Below are 26,328 nucleotides of genomic sequence, written 5' to 3'. Positions count from 1 at the left end.
TCAAATCACTGGACGGATCAGGCTGAAATTTGGCATGAAGATAGCTATTATGACGTTGGCATCTGCCAAGAAAGGATTTCTGAAAATTCAACCCCTAATTGAGTAAAATAGTAGCCTATTCGTTGCTCCGCTGCGACGTGATTGAAGGACAAACCAACAAACGAAGATTCTTTCGCATATATAATATGGGTAGTGATAAGAGTACATTTGGATTAATAATTAATTATACTTTTCTTTCAGGTGGTTGGGCATAACCCTTCTAAGTTTGTTAGTGCCGTGTCTCTGGTGTTACGTGCCATTGAAATGCGCACACCGAGCGGCCAGAGCCGCCAGAATCGCGGGCGGTGTGCATGCTCCACAACACAAATAGACAAGATAGACAAAAGGTAGACACAGGATAGACTTGAGATAGTCGTCTATCACATCAGTCGATAGACACTAGTAGACTCCCAGCTCACTCCAGAAACGGTTTACCACAACTTATATGCGAATTCGCGTTCGATGTATGTGAAGTCAAAAAATTATATTAGAAAGTCCCAAAGTTCAAGAAATGTACTGGAGATTTATGTGTGAAAATATGTTTAACAACACCAATAAACTCCTGGCTATGGCTTACCACAAGAAATTATTTGCGATAAGGGACCTTAGTTTGTGTCTGATGTATGCGAAGTCAAAGAATGACCCTAGAACGTCAAAAAATGAAGAATGATTATACAAATGAACTTTCAGATTATTCCAGAATTGGCGTTCCACATAACTTTATATGCGACAGTGGACCTCAATTCGCATTCAATATAAGCGAAATCAAAATTCAAGGGATGATGTTGGGAAGCCTAAGCAGACTAATTTACTTTGAAATGCTGATTTACGCAGTATTTATACCTGTGTCTGGTATGTCTCTAACTGAGAAATGGTTTTAACGATATGCCACAAGTCGTTGAGAACATTATGTCAAGATTTATTAAACCTGAGATGATATTTGATGAATAAACATTGTAACCTGTGTACAGTAGAGATGGGAATGAATTAATTTGATGAAATGGATGTAACGAAACAAAGAACATAAAAACAATGGAAATGAATGACATACTTGTTGATTCCAATATAGTATTTACATGAATGTTCACAAAGTATGAGTTAAATGGGAATTAATTATCGTGATGAAATAGATGTAACGAAACAACAATACAACGACAAATAAATATACATACATTTACAAGGTTGTTCAAAACATAATGTATCAATACAAGTGGCAGAAATTGTTTTAACGGAACTGCAGTTGTGATGTGAAAAAATGTTAAGTGATAATTCAGTTTAAAACGAAATCAAAATAGACTTTACATTGGTTGCTAGCACAAATGATTTTAAACGCGTACAATTTTATGGCATAATGTCATTTTAAACACAAAATATTTAATAGAAAATTTTACATACAGTTCAGTGAATTGAAGTATAATGTGAAAGATTATTTATTCAGAATATTGCTTCAAATTTGCAGCTATCTTTACATTTCATTTACTTTATTTTAAAAATTACTTATGTATATTTTCAAGAAAATAATTCTATAGTAAGAAAATATATTTAATCACGAATCAGATTGTAAATATTTATTTAAAGCTATTTTTAATGAAATCCAGATTTAGTTATACATTTTACTATTATATCATTTTATAAATCACAAGAAATGAAGTTAACGAACAATGCATATTAAATTCGTAAATGGGAATTATAAGAGTAAGAAAATGATTATATTGTATTAATATTTACAAATTTTAAAACTATTTTACCATGGACTCAAAATTATTATGATCAGAATTTTTTTCACGAAACCATGATTGGTACGTTATAATGTATGTGTAACAAATAGTGTTTCAATTTTAAATTTAGGTATATATCCATTGAAAAATTGTGAGTGGTATTAGAAGAAACAGTGCGTTTGCGGAGAAGGGTTTCATAAAACAGTGGTGTTGGAACAATTTTTTATTGCGACAACATTAAGGAGTGAAGTGCAGATTGGAACACTGACTTAATCTGTGGTGTGGCGAAATTAAAAATGTGGAACGATTAGTGTTAAATCACATTTTTATACCAGTATTAATAAAATCCATTATTCCATTCTGTATAGTTAGTTTCAAGTAGAAAGACCGGCCTGATGTACCTGTGCAGCAGACGATTTATCGATCTATTCGATGTTGTATTCTTTTTACCTGAAACTAACTAGTAATTTTGCCACGTTGAACATTGGGAGTGGAAAAAATAATATACTGTAATTATATTGATGGTGTTTTAAAAATTAAACTAACGAATTCTGCTTTTTAATTCGCCATTATTCATGCGCACTTATTTATTATATAACGTGCCATATTTAATCATCTTAAAATGCTTGTTTTTTTGATATTCCATTTGTAAAAATTTTGCGTCTTCCATATTGAATTTGTATTGTAATTTTTTTTCGTATTCGTTACATTGAATGTATCAGTTTTGATGCTACACGATAAATATTAGTTACATTTTTGTAAATTCTATTTATTCTATTCTAGAATACAAATTATATTACGCAAGTTAACATATCTTGTCGATGTTATTGTATTTAATCTTTTTATATGTTTAGTCTATCTTCAAACAGCACATGCATTTGATATAATTAGGTACATCCGTCTTACTAAATATTAGATTTTATTTAGGAGAAAAATATTTCGTTATAATGAATATATTTTCTTATAACGAAAAATATTTTATTAATTTATATAAACTGTTTTTCTATGTGTGTGAACTGTGAAGTACATTTTTTTATATTAGAATATGTTTTAATAAACTTTTAACGCAATTTAGTTTTTACAAGTATGCAATGGTTTACTAAAAGCATATTTCGCTGCGTTTGTAAGATATAATTGGGAACATTTTGTAGTAAAATAATTGTTTTTTAGACTTTTATATGTTTGAAGTTAGATTAAATGGTCGTTTACATTTCCAAAAAGATCTGATTTCTCATACGGGTTTCGTTAAATTGAAATTTAAAATTTTCAATCGTGATTTGAATTTTCGATTTTTACTTTTTACTATAATAATATACTTAATTGTGAGTATAAAATGTTTAATCGAAAAATAATTTAATCGTAATGTCACTTTAAACGACGGTTAACATTTAACCGTGGTAGCGTTAACGCAGACCAAGCAAAAACTGTTAGAGCATGCGGAAGCATTCAACGGATACTTTAATAATTATTTTATCCGTATCCAATTCAAATAGTTAATATATTACAATTAATTTGCTTGAGAATAACTCGTCGAATTGTCGCGAAATTACTCAAGTTTTATACTATTTTATTTAAACTATTTAAGGATAACAATAGTTAATTATCCGTTAAAGAATTCACTTGTTGCTTGGTCTGCATTGGGCTTGCAGTTAATCTGTTAAAACTTTATCATAAATGTTCATGTGGTATTACATGTATTTTAAGGTAAAAGCATACTTTTAACACGCGATGCGATAAAATTCAACGCATTTTGATTCAAATCAAAAATACATATAAAACTATGTGGTTTTGATTGTTCTTAATTTGACTAAAATACTAAGATTTGATTTGATTCAGTGCTACTTCGAGTCGCACGAGTTAAAAATATGCTTCTGTCTTTATAGTTGTTAAGGTCATAAATTTTAAATCACTCACATTCTCTCTGTTTTATTCGATTCTAGTCTAATTTCTTTAACGTTTCTCTCATTCATACTCACATTTTTTTAACATATTAAATAATTCAGTTTTTTTAAAGAAAAATGACCAAGGATTTTTGTATATTTATAAATATAAGATTTTTCATGGAATCGTTTTGGGTTGAAGTCGCTGGGGCTTTGCACGCTCGAACAAAAATATTGAAAACTATATTTATTATTAAAAAAACTAAAGTAGATATATAAAATCCACACAATTGTTGCAAGATAAAGGGCTCACTTGCGATAATTCTTGTCGATTTTGTATATAGTTTCACTGTCACGATACCTGAAATTTTGTGTATCGTTACATTGAAAGTCAGGATCAAAAACTGTTAAAAATCACGGAAACTCACCAGCGCGGAAAGCCTAACGAGAGATACCTAAAACCTCCGTAATTATAACTCTGCATTAAAATTTTGAATTAATAAAAAAATATTTACTAAAAAAATCATATAAAGTTTTAAAATATACGATATATAAAAAAATCATCATTTCTTTCCCGTTTTTTAAGTGTTAACTAGAATATAAAGAGACTATATGATAGGTATCTTATAAGAAAGGTTAAAGTATATGTGTTTTAGTGTTCCATATAATATTGTAAGCGTAAATCACATTAAATGAAATAAAACCAAAGTTATGTACGGACGGACAAACTCCGTCGAATGTGGTTGTTTACGTTAATGTATTGACTTATGAATAAATAATCGTACACAAATCATTTCGAATAGTTTTATTTTTTACAAAATAATAGTAGGTACCTACATAAAATTATTATGAAAATTATAAATTAGTTCCGTATTCTTTTCTGTCTTAATAATAACTTAATAACTAATTTTACTAAACGACATATTTACAGAGATCTGCGGTGAGTATTTTTTACAACTTGCTAATATTTTATAAAACAATAACATCAGAGTAAAATGGACCTGCATGAAGCACTTTTATAGGAAACGAAGTGTTCTTGTGGCATTACAATTTAATGTTATTAGCTATATAGCAGCTCATCCAATTAAAACAAAAAAGTCCCAACTAAAACAAAGATGGCCGCGTAAGATGGCGTTTCCCGCGCTCCGCTTGACACTTCATTGAGGCGTTCGAAAACGTGCGCCTGCGTTTATATCTAGGTATGATTTCTAACGCACTTATCTAGAATTGTTAGATTTCTCCAAAATTCTTTTGAATACACTCCTAAATTAGCAAATCTAATACAGTTAACAAAATAGTATTAGCAATAACTAATAAGCAATCGAAAAATATTAATTCCAGTTTATAAAATTATATAATGAATTTTAAAGATTTTTACCTGTTCGACAAATATCAAAAACGCACAAAACGTATGTATGAAATTAGCCGCCATGTTAATTCCGACTGTGACGTCATATGGATTGCAATTGTAATATATTTCACTAAGAAAGCACTGTTGCTTGACAGTCTGAGTGACGTCATCACAGCTCATCAGCTCATGAACCTAAAAAGATGGCGGGTAGCGTATTCGCGGCGACATTTGATATGCAAAATTTAAATGCATTTTTATTGCACTTACATTTTTGGTAGTTTATTATCACTTTAGGATTAAGACACTTTTCGGAAAAGGGTAAAATACCCTATTGTATTGCTACCCGTTTCAAAACGCTTCTTGCGAAAAAGGAAAGCACTTAGATTGAGACCCGTCAGTAAAAGCGTCAAGGCATTTGGCGCGTGGCAAAAATAGGAACTAACGTTGCCGTCAAATGTCCCCTTTATTCTTGTTTGAATAGTCATAGTCAGCCTTTTTTCTACAACTACGCCCCCCTGTCAATGTCATTCAAGTGCCAAAAGAGCCTTGTCGTACTGTAGTTTAGTGTATTACACGATTGACCATACATTTTATAAATATCAATCGCTAAAAAACCCAACCAAAAACGTCACAATTAAAACAAAGATGGCCGCGCAAGATGGCGTTTCCCGCGCTCCGCTCGACACTTCGTTGAGGCGATCGAACACGTGCGCCTGCGTTATGTTGTAAGGCTCCTGAGACTCTATTTCTTCCAGTATCGGAGTTATATCCGTATATTCTGATGTTGCGGGAAGCGTTCTGCCAACTAAAAATATATAATAAAACTGGTCAAGAGCCAGTCAGACTCTCACATTAAGTGTTCCGTAGTATAGCACAAACAGCCACAAAGCTAGATTTTCACCCGCCAGTGTAAGACTGTGCACGGTTGCAAAGACTGCAAACCTAGCTTTGTCGCACTCTACAACAAATAATATTTTAATTTTCATGGCGGTCATTTTGAAAATTGCAACTCTATCTTTTACAGTTCACAAGATACAGCCCGCTGACAGACAGACGGATATCCCGTTGGCACTATTCGGGTACGGAACCCTAAAAAGGAGATACCTTCCTACTTTTTAAAAATTTAAATGTATGTGGTATGTATGCGGTAATAGATTTCTATATAACAAAGTACTTATTATAACTGTGGTCATACAAGCCTGAAGCTGTGACACACGGACAAAAGTACAGACGTTGACTAAACTGTGAAAAAAAACACCTGCTGTAAAAATAAAAATATTTCAAATGCTGTTGCACCTACCTCCAGGTTCAGTCGCGAAATGTAAAACTGCCGAAGGCTTACTCCAACCGAATCTGTAAAATATTGTTTTAGAAATTAGCTGTAAAAAAATCTGCGTGTATGAGAATGCTCTGTAATCTCTCAATAGTTTCCGTAGGTACTTGGACAGTGTGATTATTCTGAGAGGAGACTCGTTCTCAGTAGTGGGCCGGCGATGGGGTTTTTTTAATAAAAAATAATGAGCAGGCGGATCACCTGATGTTAAGTGATTACCGCCGCTTTGCTGCATGAGTTTAGATGATTGATAATGAAAAATTTTCGAGTTAATTTTTTAATCAGATACTTAATAGTTAGGTAGGTACGTAAGTACGCGACAGGTCGAGAGGGCAATCGGGATATGAGGCGGGGGACGCCCCGCACACCCGCACGGCATCCGCGCTCGCCCGCACCGGGTTATCGCGGAGGCTGTGCGGGGCGTTCCCTCGATTGCCATTTCACCCTGTCGCGTACTAAAAATCCTGTTCAAAATGATCAATAGAATCTAAACATTCTCCCGAATAATTTCGTCAGTTATTTTACTAAATAATATATAAAAGGAAAAGGTGACTGAATGACTGACTGACTGATCTATCAACGTACAGCTCATACTACTGGACGGATCGGGCTGAAATTTGGCATGCAGATAGCTATTATGACGCAGGCATCCGCTGAGAAAGGATTTTGGAAATTCAACCCCCAAGGGGTGAAATAGGGGTTTGAAATTTGTGTAGTCCACGCGGACGAAGTCGCGAGCATAAGCTAGTTTACAATAATAATTTAATTTAATTTAAATAAACAAAAGGTTAAAAAATAAAATGTAGGTACGTAGTAGGTACCTGTTTCTCGATGTAACGATGGCTTCGTAGACCGTGGAAGGAGTGAGGCCTCTCACTGTGTAAGTCGCGCTGTGGATAGGACCTGGAACAAGGGATTATTATTATATTGAAAATAAAATAATTTAATAAGATGGAAAGCAATTTTCTACTGAGAAGAGAAAGCAAAATAGACAAATACATATTACTTTAGGTGAAAAAAAAAATTCTGGGTTATTCTATTATATTATTGAGATGATCGCGAGTATTAACATTTCAGATAAAAGCGCGAGCGAAGCGAGCGTGAAATATTTTGAAAAGGGTAGGCAGTTTCATCTGTTACCGTCACTGGAGTCCCCGGGCACCACGATCTTGCTCCACAGGTTGGCGGGGGTCTCCGTGGTGAACGCGTCGGGCTCCGGGGTTGAAAGGCGGCCGTAGTACGGGCGCAACCATAGATTATATTCTGAAAAACGTATGCCATATCGTCTGGTGAGAGGTTACGGCCGAGGCTAGTTACCACCCTACCCGCAAAGTCGTGCCACTAAACGATTTTAGCGTTCCGGTACGATGCCGTGTAGATGCCGTGCTTGGCGGCACTGCTTTGCCGGTAGGGTGATGGTGGTAACTAGCCACGGCCGAAGTCTCCAACAGACCAGACCTGAAAATAAATTATAAAATTCCAAACCCCTGCCGGGATTCGAACCCAGGACCTCTCACTAGTAAGACCACTGCGCCAGGAGGTCGTCACCTTGCCAGTTGCACTTACCTATTATGGTGGAGTAGGAATCGACTTCCCATATAAGCGTAAAGCTTGTGGATGTCGCTTTATTCAACACGGGGTCCACTTTGAAAGACGCTACATTTGGTACACCTGCCAAAAATAACTAAACATTAGAAACCGTGTCAAAATTAATTTACTTGTTAAAATATCTCTATACACAATTTACAGGAAATAAAATATTGCAAACTGCTTCACACTAGACACTAAAGTCGAAGTCCAGGCACTTAAATATTAAAAATGCAGGTTTAGTACCTAAAGCACTAAGTTGACAACATTGATCTGAACAAGTGCCTTCAGATTAACAGTAGGTACATACAACCTATGTTACGAAGTAGATATACCCATATTTTCATTGTTATCGATAACCTAACTTATCACACATAATGGAGCTAAGATGTCTAAAATAAACTGAAATTGGAAAAAAAAATGTCAAAAAGAACAAGTTTGAAGTAAACTATAGTAAAGTAGGTATCAGTGGGTTCCGTACCTCAAAAGGAAAAAAGGAACCCTTATAAGATCACTTCGTTGTCTGTCTGTCAAGAAACCTATAGGGTACTTCCCTATTAAACCTATAGAGAGCTAGAATCATGAAATTTGGCAGGGAGGTAGGTTTTATAGCCCACGTCAGGGGAAAAATCCGAAAACCGTGAATCAAACTCAAACTCAAATTCAGAATAAAGTATGTAAAATTTTTCAATTCAAACAATTCAATTAGGCAGAAGCAATTTCGACGAGGAAGCCAACCTTTTGGGAAATTGAGTCAAGTCTTCTCATCGTCAATTCCTCAGTGCCTCAAGACGAAAGTCTTTAACCAGTGTGTTCTTCCCGTCCTCACCTATGGTGCTGAAACGTGCACACTGACAAACGGCCTTGTCCACAAATTCAAAGTCGCTCAGCGAGCTATGGAGAGGGCTATGTTAGGAGTTTCCTTGAGGGACAAGATCAGAAATGAGGAGATCCGCAGGAGAACCAAGGTCACTGACATAGCCCAAACTATTAGCAAGCTGAAGTGGCAGTGGGCAGGTCATGCCTGTCGTAGAGGCGATGGCTGTTGGAGCCGGAAAGTCCTTGAGTGGAGACCGCGTTTAAGCAAGCGTAGTGTGGGACGCCCTCCAGCACGATGGACCCACGATATAAAGAGGCTGGATGAGTAAGGTTGAGGACCGGGTGTGGTGGTGCTCTTTAGGGAAGGTCTATGTCCAACAGTGGACGTCCACGGGCTGATGATGATGATGTAAAATTTTACGATTTCTGATTGTCAAATGTGTCGAATTTGTGGTTACATCTCAAAAGGGCGCACACCGTTGGTGCGCCTCGGACGTGTAGTGGGGACCTCGCAAGTGGGTCCCCGGTGGAGGGTCGCTGGCTGGGTCGCGGTAGATTGCTTCAGTGTTCCCGTGACCCAATCGCCAGGCGACGCGCTGGAGTGGGTGTTAGTGGGTATTCCGGTCGCCTCTCGGCCGGCGACTCCCACATACCTTCTCTCCAGTTGGCGGGCTGGATGGGTAGCTGGCTGGCTTCCAGGGACGGGGGATGCGTAAGGGAGCCTCCATAAATTACGTGGAGTTTTTTTTTTAATTTTCTGTCCCTCCCTCCCCCCCTGGTGAGATGTCATGAGATTTTATTCAACCCCCTCCCACAACCCCCACTCTCACGTGAGATTTTTCAAAATGTGGGTTTTTTACGTTAACGCGTTGGATTGTTATTGTAAAAAGAAAAAAAAAATTGCTTCGTGTTTTTATTTACGACTACTTAGTTAAAACTAGTAATCAATATTGCTGAGAGTTATAAGTGTAATAAAAATTTAACAATAGAATATCTTAAGCATGTACAATCTGGATTTGAATGGACCAAAATAGTTTAATTTTTTTTTTGTTTCAATCCAAAAAAAAATGCGTGATATTTGCCGTGACCCCCGTCCTCCAACGTAAGATTAGATGAGATTTGACTCGACCCCCTCCCCCCCTTTAGATGTTTACATCTCACGTAATTTATGGATGCCCTTCTAAACGCATTTCCCAACGATAAAAAGGTAGTTACCCGTCAGTTTGAACGCCACGTCCGCCATGCCCAGCTTGTTCTCGGCGCGGAACGTGTAGTTGCCGAGGTCGGCTTTGCGCACCGTGCGGAATATCAGCTGGTGCACGTTGTCGCGCACCATCATCACTATCCTGTTCACGTTTTATGTACTTTTAATTTAGATGCACTTAGGTATATAAGTATCGCAAATTGCTAATGCGCGTCGCCGCCACGGTGATGTCAACACTAAATTGAAGTTTCGAGCTGATGGTATATTTTTATTTCGGCTGACGTCAAAATGACGTCATTTCGATGTTAATGAGACATGGGACATATTTTTTAAACAAACATTATAATTGTAAGCAAAGTAAATTAAAATATTTTTTATTCAATTAAATTTTACAAGTACTTTTGAATTGTCAAATGCATCTAACACTGGTTCGGAATGCCTTTCCTACCGAGAAGAACTAGCAAGAAACTCGACGGTTGCTCTTTTCATAGATTTACCGACCTGTCGTCGGTTTTGACAGGTTGCCCGTCCCGGTACCAGGCGGTTCGTGCAGCCGGTATAGCGAACTCCAGCTTGGCAGCCAGAGCCGCTCGAAGACCCAGCGCGGTGTGCACGAAACTGCGGTCCGTCGACACTACAGGAGCATCTACCAAACAAATAACATGTTATATTTGTGTGTTAAAATGTCTGTCTGTCTGAAAAAGTTACCTTATCAATGCATCAATCATTATTACAATATCAATTGTTCTGATTGGCTGAATTTGTGCGATTCTTGTTGCAACAATGCATTCTGGTCAATAGTGAGCGAGCGTCAACCAATCAGAGGTGATTGCGATCGTGACATTGTAGCTGTCATTCTACCGCAATCGAGCAGCAGGGCCCATCCGTTTTTGACATTTTGACCGACAACGCATAACAGATTTTGATGACTTGCATCCGGAAAAAAGATAAACTTAGGCTACTTTTTATACCGAAAAAGCAAACAGTTGCCGCGGGAATTAAAACACCTAAACCCACGCAGAAGAAGTCGCGGTCATCATCTAGTTAATAAATCGTGATTTTAAATAAAACACCACTGCTCTGCCAAAAAACAGTCTCATTTGAGGATTTTTATCGTCGAATAAAGAAACTCACATGATATATACAAGAATCCAGTGGCCCTACCGCGGTTGTTTGACAGCTACAATGTCACGATCGCAATCATCTTTGATTGGTTAATGCTCGCTCACTATTGGCCACAATGCATTGTTGCAACAAGAATAGCACAAATTCAGCCAATCAGAACAATTGAGATTGTAATAATGATTGATGCTGGATTTAGAAAATCGCCCTACTGGCTGTCCAGCGCGGAAATGCAGCCAGTATTCTTGGCACCATTCCACGCGGTCATGATTTATATAGTAATTAGATAAGGCTAGCTTTAAGTTTTATTGTAATATTAAAAAAAAAAAAACCTGTATATGTCATGTGTACGGTACGAACTCACCCTGTATAATAACAGTAATAGATGCGGTAACAGGGTCGCCGACCCCATTGTTGAGCGAGCACTCGTACACGCCGGCCAGCAGCCGGTGCTCCGCCCGGAACCGAATCCGCGACCTGTGCTCCAGCAGCGCCATCGGCTCCCCCTGTACATGTAACATATCATCATCATCAACCCATCGCCGGCTCACTACTGAGCACGGGTCTCTTAGAATGAGAAGGATTTGACTATAGTCTGCCATGCTGGCAAAGTGCGGATTGGCAGACTTCACACTGCAAATACCTACCTTTGAGAACATTACGGAGAACTCTCAAGTATGCAGGTTTTCTCACGATGTTTTCCTTCACCGTTAATACGAGTGATACTTACTTATTTATTAATTTTTTAAAACGCACAAGTCCGAAAAATTAGAGGTCCCAGTCAAATATAAACTGTCAAAATTGGAGGCACCATTTTTGTGTTTTTGTGTAAATTGTCAATTTTTCAATTTCTTCACTTTAATTTAAATGTCTTTAATTTATAATCGTACCTACTTATTATGATCATCATCATCATCCTCAATGGAAAGATGGCCACAGCTGGACATAGACCTCTTGGTATTCCACACGCCACGGTCTTGCGCCGCCGCGAGCGACAAACTATATAGCTTGCTCTCATCTGTCCAATTATTGGCATTGTATCGGGATTGTTCGCGAGGAAGAGGGTCCGGTTTACTACCAGGACCTCGTTGCTTCGGCGGAAAACTTCGGCAAGCTACGGGAGTTCGCGCACCACTGGCACAAGAGGCGGAACAGCTCGGACCGTGATCGTGGACCAGTGGGTGTTTGAGGAAGGATCCGGACCGCGGGGCACGCGGGGATCTGCGTGTTGTGTACGTCTGCCCCAGAAAGGGGAGAAAGACCAATTAGGGACAAGGACAGGAAAGAAAGAATTTGTAAGGAGTCAAGAAGGCGCCCCGGGAAAGAGCCACCGAGCAAGTACCGAACGGACGCCCTCCCGCGTTTCAGCCCATATAACCGCGAGGTTGGTGGGGCCATGGGAGGTGGTGGGTTGTCCACTTATTGGGAGCTCTTGCTCTATTCCAACGCTGCGTCTTCCGGTGCGAGGTCGCCATTCCAGCACCTTGGGACCCCAACGTCTATCGGCTTTTCGAACTATGTGCTCTGATCATTGCCACTTCAGATTAGCAACCCGTTGAGCTATGTCGGTTGCCTTTAGACTTCAATGTACCCATATTAAAATCGGAGGGTACAAAATTCCGTACGTTTTTCCTCCAGTTGACTATGGGTGCGGGGGTGCCGCCGGCCTCGCACCCTATGTCCACGTAGTCACCCTTCTTCACTTCCAGGAACCCGTCGTCGGGAACCGTCCTGACGCTGGGAGCATCTGCAAAGGCAATATTTCCGTACGTTTTTCCTCCAGTTGACTATGGGTGCGAGTGTGCCGCCGGCCTCGCACCCTATGTCCACGAAGTCACAGGTTTGATTCTCGGTAGGGGCAATTCGGATTTATATAATTTCTAATTTTTCTCTGGACTTTTCGGGTGAGAGGCTTCGGCCCTGGCTAGTTACCAGTTACCACCCTACCAAGAAATTTATTGTACCGGTACGATGCCGTGTAGAAACCAAAGGGGTGCCTATGAGTTTAATAAAAACTGCCATACCAGTTTAGCTCACTTCCATCTTAGACTGCATCATCACTTACCACCAGGTGCGATTGCAGTCAGAGCTAACTTGTATCTGGATTTAAAAACATTACTTACATTGTACTTCTATGGTGTGCGTCTGTCTGATTGGACCCCAAGGCTCTGGACGAATTACCTACAAATAATAAATCATTGCTATAAGTGCTCATTAAACACCACCACCTACTCGTATATATAGTCGACGCATTTTAAACCGAGTCGTCGAGTTATCCTTCTGTTTTGCTCGCACTTGCCTACGATCTGTAAGTGCGAGCGAAACAAACAGATAACTTGACGACTCAGTTTAAAATGCGTAGACTATAGACGCCTAATAGCCGGACACCACCGATCGCCAAGCTTAGGCAGTTGCTTAGCATAAACGTCGACCCGCGCCCGTTCCCTACCCTCATTCAAAGTCAAAGTCAAATGATTTATTCAAAATAGGTAATAAATTACTCTTATTGCTAGTCTGGTATGGTGTTAGATTTGTAAGATATAGTGGTGATAATTATAACGCAAACTTAAAACTAAAGCTACGAGGGTTCCAAACGCGCCCAGGTTTTCCGCATTACGTGACTAAGTAACGTGACGTTTAAGTCCACCAATGACAACAAAGCATTCTCCCCTGTCCCCCGCCAACATTTTACGTTTTTGTTTCCATGCGGGGCGTTCCCACTCCGATTGCCATCTCGACCTGGCGCGTATTATACTTCCCTACTGCACCTACCACGGACGATCTCTCCGTGGTACCTACAGTCTTTCAAATGTATCAAGGAAACAAAGATCTTCGTTTTTTAGGTCAACTAACCTAAAAAACGGTTAACTAAGTAGCACAGTTTTATTCAATTTATTAGACGTTTAATTAAGAGCTTGCCTATTGCCAAACGTCACCACTTTATATTTTAACTAGCTGATCCCCGCGGCTTCGCCCGCGTAGATTTAGGTTTTTAAAGATCCCGTATAGCCTATGTCACTCAGGAATAATGTAGCTTTCTACTGGTGAAAGAATTTTTAAAATCGGTTCAGTAGTTCTAAAGATTACCCCCTATAAACAAACTTAACGACATTACCTCTTTATATAATAACAACGGGCCGTGCAGCAGAAATCGTAATATTTTAATTTCGCCATAACTTCAAAACCAAACGTCCAATTTTAATCATTCAAAGACCAAATATTATCTCCATAAACTGTTCTTAGTGATGAAATCATTTATTTTGATAAGGATTAATAGCATGAGTAAAATAAACGCGTTTAAATGTAGTCCAAAAAAAATTCAAGATTTTTAAATAAAAAAATGGTTGCTGTGCCTCACTCGACATAGATGGGTATAGTGTGTCGCGGACTTTTTTGTAGATATTTATAAGATCTACAATTAATTAGAACATTTTATGGTTCTATCTTTTATAGTTTAGGCAGCGTACGCAAAATAAGTAACTTTTCTGGTTGATTTTTTACACCTTGTGTCCGAAAAACCCAAATATCTTACGGAACCCTATTTTTTTTCCAAAATAAAATATAGCCTATGTTACTCGTGGATAATGTAGCTTTCGAATGGTGAAAGAATTTTTAAAATCGGTCCAGCAGTTTTTGAGCCTATTCAGTACAAACAAACAAACAAACAAACAAACAAACAAACAAAGTTTTCCTCTTTATAATATTAGTGTAGACAACGGGCCGTGCAGCAGAAATCGTAATATTTTAATTTCGCCATAACTTCAAACCAAACGTCCAATTTTAATCATTCAAAGACCAAATATTATCTCCATAAACTGTTCTTAGTGATGAAATCATTTATTTTGATAAGGATTAATAGCATGAGTAAAATAAACGCGTTTAAATGTAGTCCAAAAAAAATTCAAGATTTTTAAATAAAAAAATGGTTGCTGTGCCTCACTCGACATAGATGGGTATAGTGTGTCGCGGACTTTTTGTAGATATTTATAAGATCTACAATTAATTAGAACATTTTATGGTTCTATCTTTTATAGTTTAGGCAGCGTACGCAAAATAAGTAACTTTTCTGGTTGATTTTTTACACCTTGTGTCCGAAAAACCCAAATATCTTACGGAACCCTATTTTTTTCCAAAATAAAATATAGCCTATGTTACTCGTGGATAATGTAGCTTTCGAATGGTGAAAGAATTTTTAAAATCGGTCCAGTAGTTTTTGAGCCTATTCAGTACAAACAAACAAACAAACAAACAAACAAACAAACAAAGTTTTCCTCTTTATAATATTAGTGTAGATTAGGTATACCTACCTAAGTAGGTACTTTTTAGGGTTCCGCACCTCAAAAGGAAAAACGGAACCTTTATAGGATCACTTTGTTGTCTATCTGTTGGTCTGTCCAAAAATCTACAGGGTAAGTACTTCCCGTTGATCTAGAATCATGAAATTGTGCATGTAGGTAGGTCTTACCTACCTAGTACCTACCTACCTACGGGAAGTACCCTGTAGATTTTTTGACAGACCAACAGACAGACAACAAAGTGATCCTAGGGTTCCGTTTTTAGCGGACATTCGGGGAAAAATTTGAAAATCGTGAATTCGTGGTTACATCACACAAAAAAAATTAAATTATGGTCATGAACTAATAATTAGTATTTTCAATTTTCGTAGTAAGATAACTATATCAAGTGGAGTGTCATATAAAAGGGCTTCGCCTCTGCATTCTAAAATAGATTTTTGTTTATTTTTATGCATCATAGTTTTTGAATTATCGTGCAAAATGTCGAAAAAATACGACTGTAGTACGGAACCCTCTTTGCTGCGAGCCTGACTCGCACTTGGCCGGTTTTATTTTAAAGTCGGTTAATAAGATTGGCTAAATTGGCAACGATTTCGCTTGATGACGTACCAACAAACAAGGCGGCATGTTTCAACTGTTAACAATAGATTAATTGTAGCGTGTACACATACGGGAGCATCGCGAAACATTTCACCAAATTGGTTAATTGCGTAATTGCACGCACGATACTTTACTGTATACAAGTTTGAAGCGCGCTCCGCTCGTGCGTAGTGCTGGGACTGCAGACTGCACGCAATTTTATTATACCTACTATTTAAATATATCGATATAACTATACCAACTACACCATATTATACTTACTCCCGCGATTTCGTCCGCGTGGACTAGGTACGTACACAAATTTCAAACCCCTATTTAACTTCCTTAAGTCCTTAGGTGTAGAATTTTCAAAAATCCTTTCTTAGCTGATGTCTCAAAGCGTCTCTCCTTCATATTACACTAGCTGATGCCCGCGACTTCGCTTACGTGGACATAGGTTTTTTAAAAAATCCCGTGGTCATTCTTTGATTTTCCGGGATAAAAGTAGGTAGCCTATGTGTTAATCCAGGGTTTAATCTATCTCCATTCCGCCTATTTTACCGCCGCGGGGTAGAATTTTCAAAAACCCTTTCTTAGCGGATGCCTACGTCATAGTAGCTATTTGCATGCCAAATTTGAGCCCGATCCGGCATTCCAAACCTGTGGTAAATTAAACTAGTTGACGATTCAAAAGCACTTGTAAAAGTTTACTTGAATAAATATTTATTCTATTCAAATTTCTATTACATAATATATTCCATTCTATCCGTCCAGCAAGTAGTTTGAGCTGTGTGTTGATAGATCAGTCAGTCAGTCAGCTTTTCCTTTTATATTTATAGATGCCATGCACATCCCTATTAAATAACGTTAGGAGGCAGGAGTTCAAAGGGCTGTCGGTCGATGAAGCTAATTGTTGGATGCCATCCGTTCTGCAGTTTACAATTGAACGGCGGGTTCTACTGTTTTAATTGATTTACTAATCAGTCAAGTGCGAGTTGGACTCGCACTCGAAGGGTTCCGCTCCATCGTAAAAGAAATACAAAACACAATTCACTTTTAATTTTCATGGAGGTCATTCATTTTGATTTTTTTTGTACAGTACGCGGCGGAAAATAATGTACATCGACCTTTAGGAGATTTGTGGAGCATTTGTCTCTGTCGTTGAGACCGACAAAACGTCATATAGGTGACAGAGACAACGCTCTACAAAGCCGAAATGTCATTCTAAAGGCCGATGTACATTACTTTCTGCCGCGTACTGTAAGTATTTGTTGTTATAGTGGCAATAGATATATATATATGTATTACTAGCTGATCCCCGCGGCTTCGCCCGCGTGGATTTAGGTTTTTAAAGATCCCGTATAGCCTATGTCACTCAGGAATAATGTAGCTTTCTACTGGTGAAAGAATTTTTAAAATCGGTTCAGTAGTTCCAAAGATTGCCCCCTACAAACAAACTTAACGACATTACCTCTTTATATAATAAGTAGGTATAGATAAGCACTGTGAAAATTTCAACTCTCTACCTGAGGGTTCACGAGATACCGAGAGGTTGGTGGGGCCATGAGAGGTGGAGGGTTCCCGAGATACAACTCGCTGACAGACGGACGGACAGCGGAGTCTTAGTAATGAGTCCCGTTGCCACCCTTCGGGTACGGAACCCTACAAACTGACACTCACTGACTGTTGAATACAGAAAGCGTACCTACCTACGTAATCAGGCGCACGCGGGTGTCCCCGCCAAGACGAGCCAAACAAGGTCAAGAGACCACGTATGGACTTCCACACTCCTGAACCCAGCGGCTCCCGGAGACCTGTTTGATGCCATCTGTCCAGCCAGTGGGGGGTGTTGTGTGGAGGTCGCCATGATGTCCTTACCTCGCAAGTATAGTCGGCAGTGTCGCTGGACACCAGCTCGTCGAGCTGCAGGCTGAAGTTGGCGTGCATGCGCGTGCGCAGAGGCAGCAGCAGGTTGGGGTCGCGGCTGTCTGCTACGAGAATGTTGCTTTTGTACCAGCGGACGCGGACGTCGCCTTCTGGAAAAAAAACATTCAAATAAACCTTTAAGTATATTGGGAAAAAGTAGAAAATAAAAGATAATCAGTACTTCAATACACTTATTGTAAATGCGAAAGTATGTTTGTTTGTTGGTGAGTTGTTTTGTCCTTCAATCACGTCGCAACGGTGTAACGGATTGACGTGATTGTTTGCATGGGTATAGTTAAAGACCTGGAGAGTGACATAGGCTACTTTTTATTCCGGAAAATCAAAGAGTTTCCGCGACGGGATTTTCAAAAAACCCAATTTCACGCACATAAAGTCGCGGGCATCAGCTAGTTTAAAATAATTTAACAACTATTAATTTTTTTAGTTAAAGCGAGTGATATTTAATTACAGTGCTCTACAAATCTACTGTTTCCTTCTAAAGATCGATGTTCATCACTTTTGGGCGCGTACTGCAGGTACATCGGCTATTAGAATGACATTTCGACTTTGTAGAGCGTTGTCTCTGTCACTCATACCTATCGGTCTCAACGATAGAGACAATGCTCTACAAATCCGCTATCTCCGTCTAAAGGTCACATTATTGTCTGCCGCGTACTGCAAGTACATCGTTGTTGTCCCGAGTACGTCCATTGGTCCATTGACGCACAATTGGTACACAAAGATCAGAATCTGTGCTCCCTTCCGGCCCGTAACTACCACAGTGATGATTATTCCTTTGGATGAATGTTGTCTGCGACCTAATCTAAATATATAAAAGGAAAAGCTGACTGACTGACTGACTCATTGATTGATCTATCAACGCACAACTCAAACTACTAGACGGATCGGGCTGATATTTGGTAATGCAGATTGAATATTACAAAGTAGACATCCGCTAAGAAAGGATTTTTGAAAATTCAACCCCTAATGGGATAAATAGGGGTTTTGTAGTCCACGCGGATGAAGTCGCGGGCATAAGCTAGTAAGTAAATATACGAGTAGGTATATTATAGCGTTGATAGCCTAGTGGTTAAGACGTCCGCCTTCTTTTCGAGAGGTCAGTAGTTCAATCCCGGCCACGCACCTCTAACTTTTCGGAGTTATGTACGTTTATGAAAACAATTGAATATCACTTTTGCTTTTAAACGGTGAAGGAAAACGTCGTGAGGAAACCTGCATGCCTGAGAGAGCTTCGTGTTCTCAAAGGTGTGTGAAGTCAATCAGCATTGGGTCAGTGTGGCGGACTATGGCCTAAACCTTTCTCACCCTGAGAGGAGACTCGTTCTCAGTGGTGGACCAATAAGGGGTTGATCATGGTGATGATGATATTTTTTTATTTTGACCGGTTTTGTTCACCGGCACAGGATAGAACGCGCGACGCGCGACGCGCGTGTGTGACACAAAAGCGTCGTGCTTTTGTAGTTTGTAGCCGCCTTTGTGTTATTGTGAACGTAACACATTGGAACCGCCGCCATATCTGATTGCGACTTGCAAATTATGAAGATAATCATTTTAATGATTTCCGGCACATACGGAATACATATTATGGAGATAATTTGTATTATTAAGTACCTACCTACTTATTACTTATTTTCGAAGTAAAACTTTAGAGTGGTAACACTGGCCGCTAAACAGAACATCTATTTTTCAGAGCGCCATATTCTTTTATTAAGGTTGTTTTTATTCATTTTTTATGCCCGCGTGGAATGGTGCCAAGAATACTGGCTGCATTTCCGCGCTGGACAGCCAGGCTGAGATCCGTTGGGCTCTTATTAAATAGTCATCATCATGATCAACCCATCGCCGGCTCAGTACAGAGCACGGGTCTCCTCTCAGAATGAGAAGGGTTTTTGGCCATAGTCTAGCACGCTGGCCATGTGTGGATTGGTAGACTTCACACACCTTTGAGAACATTATGGAGAACTCTCAGGTATGCAGATTTCCTCACGATGTTTTCCTTCACCGTTAAAGCAAGTGATTTTTAATTAATTAAAACGAAAATATTTCCGAAAAGTTAGAGGTGCGTGCCCGGGATCGAACCCCCGACCTCCGATTAGAAGGCGGACGTCCTAACCACTATAGTCTAGTCTATCACATTCACAGCTGCTTATTAAATAGTAGGTAGGTAAAAACATTACGATAATCGGATATCGATATCTACTAGTATGGTATGCCATCCCTATTTAGGTACCATAGACAAACAAAATAATAGATTACACCAGCACCCATCGATATAAATGACAAGATAATGTCTAAGCGAACAAAATTTTTCATGGTTTTGGAACCAAATAAATCAGCGCCACCTTTTAGATCGACCCTTTTGAAATCCAGACGTCACTAAGGTTGCATTGATGCTAAGGCACCACTGAGTCGGTGCCATTTTGTTTGTTCAATGGCCCTGTCCAAACGAAATAATATATAAGTCAATGCCAGTACCTATCGTTACATTAAATTATGGGTCTTTCACCACATAACGGATCGGGCGATGAAAATAAATTACATAAACGCAGCGCGACTATAATCTAATCATTAATTAAAGTGACTGTTACACAAAATATGAGTGGGCTATTTGTTTAAACTAATTTGAAAATTTAAGGCAGCTTACATACGAAGCTGTTGAACTTTCAAATTCCAGCCATCTTTTAGTGTTACAAAAAAACGTATACCTAACTGCCTACTTACTTAAAATAACTTTACGTTTAAACTATCGTGAATGATATTTTATAGCACTTAGATTATATGACCATAGATAGGAAAAACCGGCCAAGTGCGTGTTAGACTCGCGAACCGAGGGTTTTGTGCTACAGTCGTATTTTTTGACATTTTGCACGATAATTCAAAAATTATTATTATAAAAATAAATAAAAATCTGTTTTAGAATGTAAAGGTACCTACCACCCCTTTCATATGATATCCCACTTAGTATATCAATACTACTTTGAAAGTAAATACTAATTATTTGTTCATGAACACATTTTTTTGCGATGTTACCACAAATTCACGGTTTTCGGATGTTTCCTCTTTCATAATTCTAGGTCAACGGGAAGTACTCCCCTGCCGTTCAAGTGCGGATTGGTAGACTTCACACACCTTTGAGAACATTATGGAGAACTCTCAGATCAACGCTTAAGGTTTTCTCACGATGTTCTCCTTCACCATTAAAACAACTCAAGCAAGTGATATTTAACTGCTTAAAACACACATAACTCATTGTTTTTTTATTCATTATAGGCGCACGCTTGACCTCAATCACACCTGATGGGAAGTGATGATGTGGCCTAAGATGGGACACGTTTGCCTAGAACGTGCCTATTCACTCTAGTGCCTATTAAAGTGACATAACTCTGAAAAGTTAGAGTTGCATGTCCGGGATCGAACCTCTGACCTCCCGAGTAGGAGGTGGACGTCTTAACCATTTAAAAAAAAAAGATTATTAGCGCTGTTTATTATCATGACTAATATTCCCCTTTCCCCTCCAACTAAGCGTAAAGCTTGTGCTGGAAGTAGACTACGACAATAGTGCAACGGGTGGGTTGAATCGTTAACCTTTCAGATTTCAGTCCGCTCCTTTAACCGTTGAGCTATTGAGATACTTTTTAATTTGCATGGCAGCCATTTTGAAATTTTTATTATTTGTTCTTAGAAGCAATAGAAATTTACACACTGAAAATTTCAACTCACTTACGGCTCATGAGATACACCCCGCTGACAGACAGACAGCGAACAGCGGAGGCTTAGTAACAGAGTCCATTGGCACTCTTCGGACATTGAACCTTGAACTTGAATTCTGGTGAATGCACTGATAATAACTAGTTCAGAATGCAGAATACAAATAAACAAATCACCAAGGTATTTACTACACGCGCAGCATCTTTGCATCTTATTCCGTTAAGAACATTTGACGGGTGAGTACAAAACTTTACTTATTATTCACGAAGTTTATATTTTAAATTAAATCTAAATATGTAAAAGGAAAAGCTAACTGACTGACAGACTGACTGGCCATAAGCTAGTATTTGGATTTATTTTAATCACATTAATATTATAAAGGCGAAAATTTGTATGTGAGTGTGTGTATGTTTGTTACTCTTTCACGCAAAAACTACTGGACAGTTTTGGGTGAAATTTGAAGTGGAGATAGATTATACCCTGAATTAACACATAAGCCATTTCTATCCCGGAAAATCAAAGAGTTTTCATGGGATTTAAAAAACTTATATCCACGAGAACTCGACAGCTGAGTGGCAATGAGTAGGACACATTGTTCAAAAGATCGATAGACGTCTGCGTCCCAAGGTGCTAGAATGGCAACCTCGCAGGAAAGCGCAGCGTTGGAAGACCCCACACTAGTTGGAGAGACGACATCAAACAAGTCGCTGAAGGTCGCTGGAATCAGGCGGTGCAAGACCATGACGTGTGTAAGGCCCTACAAGAGACCTATGTCTAACAGTGGACGTCTATCGTTAATAATGATGATGATGATTAGTTCACGATTCAACCGCCTGAACTAATTAAGATGAAAGGCACTTTAAGCTTGCATTCTGGGGTGGACATGAATCACCTACCATCCATTCGGAAAGTCCGTGCAATATTTTTAAAAATTCAAAATTCAAATTCCATATTCCATATTTAATATTATAAATGCGAAAGTGTGTCTGTCTGTCTGTCTGTTAGCTTTTCACGGCCCAACAGTTCAACTGATTTTGATGAAATTTGGTACAGAGTTAGCTTACATCCCGGGGAAGGACATAGGCTTATCCCAGAAAATTACAGAGTTCCCACGGGATTTTAAAAAAACCTAAATCCACGCGTACGAAGTCGCGGGCATCATCTAGTCTAGTTGTTTATAATCCCCTTCTCAATGACTCACTTTTCTACATGTCTTATTTCAGATTTCAAAATGAGACTGCTGACGTGCTTCACAGCGTTATTGCTGGTCGGCCTTCTGGTGGCCGCTCCCACCTCTAACGATGAAGAAGACAAGATAGGTTTAAGGACACAGAAATTTTACCACGAAAAATTTGTTATATATAAGGCTGAACATGATATCGTGAATTTGGTTTTACTCAATTTGAATGAAAATCTCATTTCACCTGAAACGAAGGATCGAGATTGTCTAAACTTAACATTATTCTTCGTTGAAGCAGATGTTCACCAAGATGGCAGCCGTGTAGATCAAGGGTTGTACGTCCTCAAGGAAGGAAAAGCCACAAAAATTCTGGACTATGGCAGAGACGCCGCTGCGTCAAGACACAATAGCACAAAAGCTTTCTTTGGAGCTAAAGATGGACTTTACGTGTACAACCCAGAGACAAACTCCGCTGACAAATATGGAACAATCACAGATAGCATTATTGCAATCGATATGGAGAGATTTGGTAAAGTGATTTACATTTTGACAGAAGATCGTGACGTGTACAAAGTTACTGATAATGGCGAGAAGAAAGAGAAATTAGAAGACGTTGTTAAACCCAAGCAAATCGTTTTAGATTACCAAAACAACCTGTACTTCTTTTCCGATGATAAGGTACTGTACGTCCGCACAGCTGACGGTGTTAAGAAAATTGAAGGTCTCCCCGAAGCCACAGGAATTGTGACTATTTTTAAACCTCCTATGATCCGTGAGAATGGAGCACCGATTCTTATTGATAACGAATCGTACTTCGTCTATTCTAATGGCAGCAGTATAGCTTCTACAACTAAATTCGATCCTAAGTCGATACCGACCGCTCTCGCCGAAATGATATCCGTTGTATATTTTGCTCATGATAAGAAAATCTATGAATACAATGTACCTATTAGCTCAAAAGATCTCGATGATTTCCTCAAGAAAATACCAATCAAGTGCGAGTCGGACTCGCACACGAAAGGTTCCGTACCGTCGTCCAAGGTATAACACTTTTATTTGCAACACTGCAAGTTAATAACGGACAGCGTCATATTTTGTGAAATATCAAATCTATATATATAAAAGGAAAAGGTGACTGACTGACTGATCTATCAACGCACAGCTCAAACTACTGGACGGATTGGGCTGAAATTTGGCACGCAGATAGCTATAATAACGTAGGCATCTCTTAAGAAAAGATTTTTGAAAATTCAACCCCTAATATGGGGTGAAATAGGGGTTTGAAATTTGTGTAGTCCACGCGGACGAAGTCGTGAGCATAAGCTAGTTAAAATATAATTGTATAAGCTTTGCCTCTAGAGTTTTATAATATCATTGCATTTTTAAACTAATTTTTTTAAACATTTGAATATGAAACAGCGTCGTGTTCGAGAGCCCTAACGCTATAAACCAACGGGTAGATACTTGGATGAAATATCTCCATGGGTAGATACCTACCTATGTCAAGTTGGCGCATGATAATTTAAATTTAAATAAGCTCTAAACAACTATAATTTATTTAGATCACTTTAAATTACGATATGGAATAATGTACCGTATAATAATAGGTAAGGATCATTTTATTTTTGTTAAGTAGAATTTAGGACTTTTTAGTTTCTAAGCGATAGTCTACCACTGTGCTACCGAGGTCTATTTAAGATTAATATAGATATGTACTAACTATGAAATCCTCGACGGGAGCTCCACATTCGTGCCTTTTGGTGTGGAGACCTTGGGGCCGTGGTGCCCGGGGGCTCGAGCTCTTTTTGAGGAGATTTCAAAAGGGTTATCGAGTCAACCGGGGACCCGAGAGCTGGGAGCTACCTTGGTCAAAGAATTAGTTTGGCCATCCAAAGGGGTAGGTAATGCTGCCAGCATCTTGGGTACAATGCCTCGCTTCGGTGGTCTCGATGTGGTTTTAGATTTAATTTAATTTATTTTAGTTTTAATTTAATGTGGTTTTTTTACTTTTAATTCAGATATAAAATAAATCTTTGTATACCGTTGGCTTCCTATTAATAAATATTATTTATATAGTAGTAGCTATAGTACCTATGCGACAAGTCGAGATGGCAATCGGGGTGGGCCGCCCCGCCCACCTGCACCCGCGCTAACCCAGTGCGGATAGCTAATACCCTAATTGCCACCTCGACCTGTCGCGTACAGTACCTACTTATATTATTGTATAAGGAACGTGCTTCGACGATGCGCTGGCGCATTATAAAGCAAATCCCAAAATTCTCTTTAAATATTTTATAGCCACCTCTTGCAGTTAAAAGTAAAGTTAGTCCGTAATCCGTATGTATGTTTGAGAGCACTAATCTCAAGAAGTGATGAACGTTTTTAATTAAAACTAGCTTATAATCGCGACTTCGTCCGCATGGACTTCACAAATTTCAAACCCCTATTTCACCCCCTTAGGGGTTGAATTTTCAAAAATCCTTTCTTAGCGGATGCCTACGTCATAATAGCTATCTGCATGCCAAATTTCAGCCCGATCCGTCCAGTATTTTAAGCTGTGCGTTGATAGATCAGTCAGTCAGTCAGTCAGTCATTCAGTCAGTCAGTCAGTCAGTCAGTCACCTTTTCCTTTTATATATTTAGATTAACATGATAGATAAGCAAGATTAATCATCGTCATCTCAATGCATCGCCAGCCAAAGGGTTTCCTCTCAGAAAGAGTAGGGCTTAAGCCATAGTCCACCACGCTGGCAAAGTGTGGATTGGCAGACTTCACACACCACCGAGAACATTATATGGCAGAAAGAACAGATCTCGCAGGCATGCAGGTACCGTCGTCACGATGTTTTACTTCACCGTTAAAGCAATTAATGATTGGATTCCTTGCAAGAGTTTGGAATTTTATAATTTCTAAATTTCTAGTCTGGTCTCGTGGGAGGCTTCGGCCGTGGCTAGTTACCACCCTACCGGCAAAGCCGTGCCGCCAAGCGATTCAGCGTTCTGTTACGATGCCATGTAGAAACCAAAGCGGTACAAACTGCCATACCCCTTCCAGGTTAGCCCGCTTCCATCTTAGACAGCATCATCACTTACCCCCAGGTGAGATTGCAGTCAAAGGCGAACTTGTATCTGATTTAAAAAAAAGAATAAATAAAATAAATACCAACCAGTATTATCAGTATAACATGGAAGCAACACAGTATCATTTTCGTAAGCTTTTACAGTCACTGGCACACTTTTAAACACTTTTTCACTTAAAACAATTTCTACTAGCAATATTAATAGAAAAACTTTCAAAAAACCCATTTCTATACAAATACTAAAACACCACACCTTAAAAAACACAACGAAAATGTTGACTCTTCAAAAGGAAATCCAAAAAAAAAACAAAAATATTACACCTAATTCGCTACATAAATGAAAATTAAAAAGTTTACTTCACGAAAAAAAAATGATTGTCTATGAAAAATATGAAACCGCATTCAATACGAATTTGGAACGACAGTCATTCATTGAACGCGCGCGCTGTAAAAGAACAACGATCATCTCCCGCGCTCGCGCATTCA

General features: G+C 38.9%; 3 protein-coding genes across 8 annotated transcripts in view; 2 read left to right on the top strand and 1 right to left on the bottom strand.

Annotated features, from left to right (window-relative positions):
• The window catches only part of Spred (Sprouty-related protein with EVH-1 domain), a 20,576-nt gene extending 16,146 nt beyond the window's left edge, over window positions 1-4,430 (top strand). For all 4 annotated transcript variants that reach the window (XM_069507223.1, XM_069507224.1, XM_069507222.1 and 1 more), the window contains one exon: window positions 241-4,430. In XM_069507223.1, coding sequence (XP_069363324.1) covers window positions 241-370 — 130 coding nt within the window. In that variant the 3' untranslated portion in view covers window positions 371-4,430. The remainder of the gene's footprint in view (window positions 1-240) is intronic.
• Window positions 4,428-26,328, bottom strand: wrapper. Of its 3 annotated transcripts, XM_069507204.1 has the most exons (13): window positions 26,200-26,309; window positions 25,930-26,095; window positions 17,806-17,963; window positions 13,177-13,234; window positions 12,679-12,800; window positions 11,418-11,559; window positions 10,433-10,577; window positions 9,943-10,073; window positions 7,888-7,992; window positions 7,462-7,584; window positions 7,143-7,224; window positions 6,289-6,341; window positions 4,428-5,793 (listed from the first exon to the last, which is right to left on the bottom strand). In XM_069507204.1, exons 1-13 carry the CDS (start codon window positions 26,242-26,244, stop codon window positions 5,588-5,590), a joined length of 1,536 nt encoding a protein of 511 aa, XP_069363305.1. In that variant the 5' UTR covers window positions 26,245-26,309; the 3' UTR covers window positions 4,428-5,587. The 3 variants fall into 3 exon arrangements, with proteins under 3 accessions (XP_069363305.1, XP_034837707.1, XP_069363306.1); XM_034981816.2 differs by having other exon boundaries at window positions 25,930-26,328; XM_069507205.1 differs by lacking the exons at window positions 12,679-12,800; window positions 13,177-13,234 and having other exon boundaries at window positions 26,200-26,312.
• On the top strand, window positions 21,724-23,824 carry LOC138404108 (uncharacterized). Its single transcript, XM_069507338.1, has 2 exons — window positions 21,724-21,818; window positions 22,806-23,824. The coding sequence occupies exon 2, from the start codon at window positions 22,814-22,816 to the stop codon at window positions 23,807-23,809; it is 996 nt and encodes a 331-aa protein (XP_069363439.1). The 5' UTR covers window positions 21,724-21,818; window positions 22,806-22,813; the 3' UTR covers window positions 23,810-23,824.

The sequence above is a fragment of the Maniola hyperantus genome, chromosome 25, assembly GCF_902806685.2.
Source record: "Maniola hyperantus chromosome 25, iAphHyp1.2, whole genome shotgun sequence".
In the NCBI taxonomy this organism is placed as follows: Eukaryota; Metazoa; Arthropoda; class Insecta; order Lepidoptera; family Nymphalidae; genus Maniola; species Maniola hyperantus.
The sequence above is the reverse complement of the archived record's forward strand: the minus strand, read 5'-3'. Positions and strand labels throughout refer to the sequence as shown.